General features: G+C 59.2%; 1 protein-coding gene across 1 annotated transcript in view; it reads left to right on the top strand.

Moving 5' to 3' along the window:
* Positions 1-5,419: 5,419 nt before the first annotated feature.
* The window catches only part of CDX1 (caudal type homeobox 1), a 12,483-nt gene continuing 11,902 nt past the window's right edge, over positions 5,420-6,000 (top strand). Inside the window, exon 1 of the mRNA XM_005418729.2 lies at positions 5,420-5,895. Coding sequence (XP_005418786.1) covers positions 5,469-5,895 — 427 coding nt within the window. The 5' untranslated portion in view covers positions 5,420-5,468. The remainder of the gene's footprint in view (positions 5,896-6,000) is intronic.

Genomic DNA, 6,000 nt, shown 5'->3' on the forward strand with positions numbered 1-6,000 from the left:
CTGTGCCAGGGCCCTGCCACCCCCCTGTGCAGAAATGAAGCCAGCGAGCCTGAGAGCAGCTCGTGTGGGGGACAGGAGGCAGAGGGTACGTGCTGTGCACATGGCTCTTCCCAGGGCTTCTCCCAAGGGACAAAAAGATGCGTCTGCTGGGTCCATGTGTGGGGACCTAAGGGCTGCTGGGAATTGCTCAGCAGAGCTATTTCCTGGCAGTGTCCCTGCTCCGAGGACGTGACTGCTCCAGGCAGAGTGGAGAGGGAGAAACCCACTGGTGCAATCCTGCTGGGCCCCTTGCACTGGGGATGGGCTACCTGGGATGAGCAGGGGTTGGAAAAGCTGACACAGACCATGCTTGAGGGCAGAGCATCCTAAGCCTGAAGTGGGACATATTTTCCCCTCTGTCCTTCGCAAACAGATGGCCCAATACCCACTCCAGGCTGGGACCAGGAAGAATCTGGCAAACAAAACCTCCCAGTCTGCAAAGGCCAGGATTCATTGTTTGGGGATGCTGAGAGAGCCCTGGGGAGCCCAAAACATCCCGGCAAGCACACGTCAGCCCGCTCTGTGCATCCCCAGGGAGCAGCCACAGCCGCACACTTTGTTTAGGAACAGCACGCTGGGGTTACGGCAGCTCCTGGGAAAGGCCAGCTCAGAGGAAGCACCAAAGCCAGAGGAACTCGCCTGTGCAAGTGTGTGGGTGGAGGGCAGCAGCTCTGCTGCTTTGGCCTCATCAGCCCTTCACTGCTCACCTCTATTTTTGGTGCTTCGTGGTGCTGCAGGACCCAGTGGTCCCCCTGGGGCTGGGACAGCTGCGGTGTGGGGTGCCAGACCCCTCTCAGCTGAGATTTCCAGCTTCAATGAGCATTGCTAAGTGATAATGGGGGCTTGGGGTCATGTAGTGCAGCATCTCTGGTAGGGAAACCAGCCACTGAGACAGGACATTCCAGGGTATTTGGTCTGCTCTGGCATCATGTGGATCAAAGCAGCTCTCCAGACTCCTGCCCCATCCCAGGCAGAGCTGGGACCACAGAGAAAAGCCCATATCCCAATCCTGGCATAAAGGAGAGACACCTGAACCAGGTACCCAAGACAATGGTGGAAACCATTGCTGGAGCCAGCAACAGGTACTATGCACCAGCTGGCAACAGGCAGATATGAGAGAAGCAGCAGATGTTGGCCTACCCCACTTCTCTGAAGGTTTGATGAGGGCCAGATTTGCTCCATCTTCAGTTTTTCAGAGCTTCTATCAATTCCAAGTCAGCCCAGGAATTTCAGCATTGCTCTGAAGTGGTGTCAAGCCACAGACCACAAGAGAGGAGTGGTGGGTGCCAGGGAGCACAGCCCCACATCTGGGCAGCACATCTGCTGTGGCAGCTGCCAGCACATGCTCCTGGCTGCATCCAGCTCCTGCAGGGAGCTGCACTGAGGCTTCATTCCAGCATCTCTAAAGCTCTGCCCTGGTGTCCAGAGGAGCCTGTACCCCGTGTGTGTGGTCCTGCTGGGACTGGTGGGTGACACCAGTGCCCAGGGAGGAACGGGAGGCAGACTTTGGGCTTCTTCCAAAGTGAGTGTATGCCCATAACATGATGGGGAGCATCCTGGGGAGTATCCTGCAGCGTTCCCCAGCACTGGGAACGCTCCTGCAGCACTGGAAACCCTGGCCATGGACACCACAGGGTGCCAGTGGTGCCAGGAGGTAACTCTGGGCTGTACACATGGATGGTGCTGTGTCCTTATGGTGCTGGCCCCTTCCCTGCGCCCCTGGGCTGGGGCATTTGGGGGAGGCAGCAGCCAGAGGACGATGTTATCCCGCTGCCTTTCCCCACCTCGGGGCCATTCCGACCCCATCCCACGCACTCCTCCTCACCCCCAGCACGAAGCTCGCTATGAAATGTGCTCGGCAGAGCCCCGGGAGGCGGCGGCAGCTCCTGGGTGAATACTAATAGCGGTGCCTCCGCTCGCCCCAGACTTTCCCACACATCTGCAGCCACTTAACGTGGGAATCGTTAACCCTCTGCTTGCCCTGTGCGCGAAACACAGCCAAGGAGGGAAACCAGGATGCTCCCCACCAGAGCAGGGGGAATCACACCCCCAGCCCACTGAGAGCAGGGCCCACACGGGCTGGGAAACAATGAGGGATGCCAGCAGTGTCCTGTCCCCAGTGCCCTCTTGAGGACAGTCAATTTGTGGCATTTGCATTTGCCAAGAAAGCTGATCCAGATCCCAAAGAGGATCACTGGATGGGGAGAGGGGAGCTGTGTGACAGCACTGTTGGCACATCCATTCAGGCTGTCCTGGTCCCTCTCTCTGGGGACCAGCTCTGCAGACCCTCCTCAGCATGGGGACACAAGTGACAGCACAGGGGTGGTTCAGGCATCTGTAGAGAACCAAAGGCCACACACGAGTCTGCAGTGGGGCTGAGGGAGATGAGGCAGGGGCTTGTCCTCTGCAAGAGGGTTGCACGGATGTCTCCATTGCCAGAGAAGAGGGGTCACTCTTGGGGCATTCAGGAGCTAGGGAATGACTGAAAGGTCCTGGCTGGACTGGGATGGGAGTGGGGCCATGCAGCTCTGGGATATGCTGAGTGCCTCCTCCATGGGAGCAGGAGCTGGTGCGATGGTGTCCCTGCTCCTTTCGGGATAGCTGCGTGCAGCCTGGCCCCAGGCACCTCCCGGCCCTCCTCCTTCCAGGAGATGGCATCACTCGATCACGGATAGCAGCACCGAGCCCCAGGGAGCAGCCAGGGAGCTCTGGCTGCTCTCCCTCTCCTTCATCTGCCTGGTTTCTACCAGGAGTACCTGGTCTGAAGGACTAGGGGTGGTCCCCAGGTTGGGTGCATTTCTGAGGGTCTCTAGGATGGATGGAGGGGTACTGCCACCTGCTCTCATCTAGCTGGGGACCCCCAGGGGCTCTGTCAGTTCCTCATCTGCTCACCCATGGGACCCCAGTGCAGGTGGCACCCTGAGGCACTGAGGGTCCCCCTCAGCCCCCTTCAGCCCCTGCTGAGCAGCTGAGATGCTCCTTGGGGAGCCCATGAAGGGCTCCTCATCTGGCTCGTCCCCAGCATAAACTTCACCACCAGTGGTAAATGGGTCAAAGAAAGGAAGAGTGAAGTTATTGTTGGTGGATCTTTATGGCCCAGTTGTCCTCCCCTTTGCCTGCACTGAGGGAGATCATGCCCGGCTCTCAGTGGGCACCTGGCCGTGCTGTGCCCTGCCCAGCCTGTCACCTGCTCCCCTGGGGAGGATGCAGGTGTGGGTTGCTGCCACAGACCCCTGAGCCCCCCCATCCCCAGAACCTGCCAGAGCCCTTGGCATTGGCCCCACAGACTGGGAAAAGCAAGGGGGGCCTGGGCTCCCTGTCACTGCCTTTAGGAAACAGCCAGTGGCAGGAAGAACCCAGTTCCTAAAATGCAGCCACCCCTGGGATGGGACCCAACAGCCACCTGTGTTCCTCTGTACCTCCCACCATCTGCTCAGGGGGAATTTTCTTCTTTTTTCCCCCCACTTCTTTGCTGATTTGAGGAACAGGAGGAGTAGGTTGGCCTTGACTCTCTAGTTTGCACAGAGCCATGGCTGTCCTGAGATCTTGGGGAAAATCCAGGATAGATGGGGTTATATGGCACACCAAGCAATGTGAGCTGAGTGCTGAGCTGAGATCATCACTGGGTGGGACGGTCATGACAGCCACCTTTGTCACGAGGGAGGAACCTGGGACAAGGCTGAGCAAGGGGTTGGGGACCCTGGGATGCTGCAAAGTGCTCACCTCTCCTGGTGCCTCCAGCCATGCCAGGTTTGGAGAGGCAGAATGCAAGTGATGCCAGCTTTGGGGCTGATTTCCCATTGCTGGGGGTTTACCCTTCTCTGTCCTCATAAACCAGACCCCTCACCTCTTACCCCTGTCCCCTCCATCTCATCCTGGCACCCACCCTTGCAGGAAGTGGATGTAGCACAGGGGAATATGTGCACCCAGTTTCAGGTAGAACTGGGGCTAGATCAGTGGGATGAGGTTCTTGGGACTGACACAGAGAGGAAGAGGCAAAACACCCTCTTGAAACCTCTACAGACTCTGCTTCTGACTGAGGAGAAAAAGCAGCCTGTAAATGAAAGCTGTGGCTGCAGTGGTGGCCAGTGCTGCTGGAGTGTGACACTGGCAGGGAGGGGGACAGCACCCTGGCTGCCAGTGGTGGGGATCTCTGGGCAGTGTGTCACCCAGGGGTCTCTGGGCAGTGTGTCACCCAGTCCCTCTGGAGTGCAGGTGTGTCTGGCCTGACAGGTGACGAGTGGGTGATCTCTGCTCGGGTGTTTTGTGGCTGGTACCTCCCACCTTGTAGGCAGACAGAGCTTCACAGGCGTCCCCTTTCTGCTTGATTTTTGGTGTCACCAACATATGGGGATGGTTTTGCTTTCTTAGGAGAGAAAACAGGTGAGCAGCTTCTCTTGCTGCAAAGAGGAGCTCTGCAGGGCTGTGAGCCCCTTGGAGATGTGTCAGCCCAGGTATTCCCTGCTGTGGCTGGTACCTCCCACCTTGTAGGCAGACAGAGCTTCACAGGCGTCCCCTTTCTGCTTGATTTTTGGTGTCACCAACATATGGGGATGGTTTTGCTTTCTTAGGAGAGAAAACAGGTGAGCAGCTTCTCTTGCTGCAAAGAGGAGCTCTGCAGGGCTGTGAGCCCCTTGGAGATGTGTCAGCCCAGGTATTCCCTGCAATGTCCATGGTGTCCATTCTCCCTGCACATGGAGTCTGCGCATCTGTCCTGCTCCCTGAGGCTGGGCTGAGCTTTGCTCTCAGGATTTGAGGGGTGGACTTGCTCTGGGATGAAGGAAATGCAGACCCAGAATCTCCACCAGCCCCTCTTTTCCAAAGAAGCAGATGCTGCTGCTGGGCACAGGAAAATGCCATTCAGAGCAAGAACTTGGTGTCCTCCAAGGTGGGGACAGGGCAGGTGACAGTCACACAGAGGCTAGCTTGTTCCCTGCGTGCAGCCAGCTTTTAATGCAGAGGTTCATCCCAAGGCACCTTGTTCCTGGGGTAGGGATGGTGGTGGGATCCCTTGGGGCCTCCTCATGGGACTCCTGCTGCACCCTAAAGTCCCCAAAGCCAGCTACTACAGAGGGACCACGTCCTGTGGCATGGGCACAGTTGTGGGGTAGTGACAGAGGGGCTGGGGGATCCTCCCTGGGGTCACCCCCTACCTCATCCTCCTTGCAGCCAGAGTGGGAAGCTTGAACTCGTCCCCCTCACCCGCTGGGGTTTCTGCACTTTGAAATGCAAACCTGCCTTTCAATGCAAATGCTGCGAGAGGTTGGGCCCAATAAAAGCCCGTGGGCAGGGAGGTGCCTGGCCCCAGGACAGCTCCCCAAGGCGCCCAGGTGAGCGCTGCCGAGGGGGGGGCGGCCGCCTCCCGCCGAACCCGGGCGGCCGCAGAGCGGCTCGGCGGCGCAGCATGAGCGCGGGGCCGGCCCGCGAAGATGTACGTGGGATATCTTGTGGATAAGGACACCAACATGTATCCCAGCCCCGTCCGGCACCCCAGCCTCAACCTCAACCCCCAGAACTACGTGCCCGGGCCGCCGCAGTACTCGGACTTCGCCAGCTACCACCATGTGCCGGGCATTAACAGCGAGCTGCACCACGGGCAGCCCGCGGCGGCCTGGGCCTCGCCCTACACCCCTGCCAAGGAGGACTGGCATTCCTACGGCACCGCCGCCACCCCTTCCACCGCCAGCCCCGGCCAGTTCGGATTCAGCCCCCCAGATTTTAATCCCATTCAGCCTCCGGGCTCTGGACTCCTGCCCCCACCCATCAGCAGCTCGGTGCCGCAGCTGTCCCCCAATGGCCAGAGACGCACCCCGTACGAGTGGATGAGGCGCAGCATTCCCAGCACCAGCAACAACGGTAAGGAAAGCCCGGCCCTGCACCGTGCCCCGGGCAGAGGATCCCTCTGCGGTCCTGCAGGGCTGGGTCCTGCTCTGTGGCTCCCCCCCCGCGGGGGGGGCCCGC

The sequence above is a fragment of the Geospiza fortis genome, unplaced genomic scaffold (assembly GCF_000277835.1).
Source record: "Geospiza fortis unplaced genomic scaffold, GeoFor_1.0 scaffold55, whole genome shotgun sequence".
Taxonomy (NCBI): Eukaryota; Metazoa; Chordata; class Aves; order Passeriformes; family Thraupidae; genus Geospiza; species Geospiza fortis.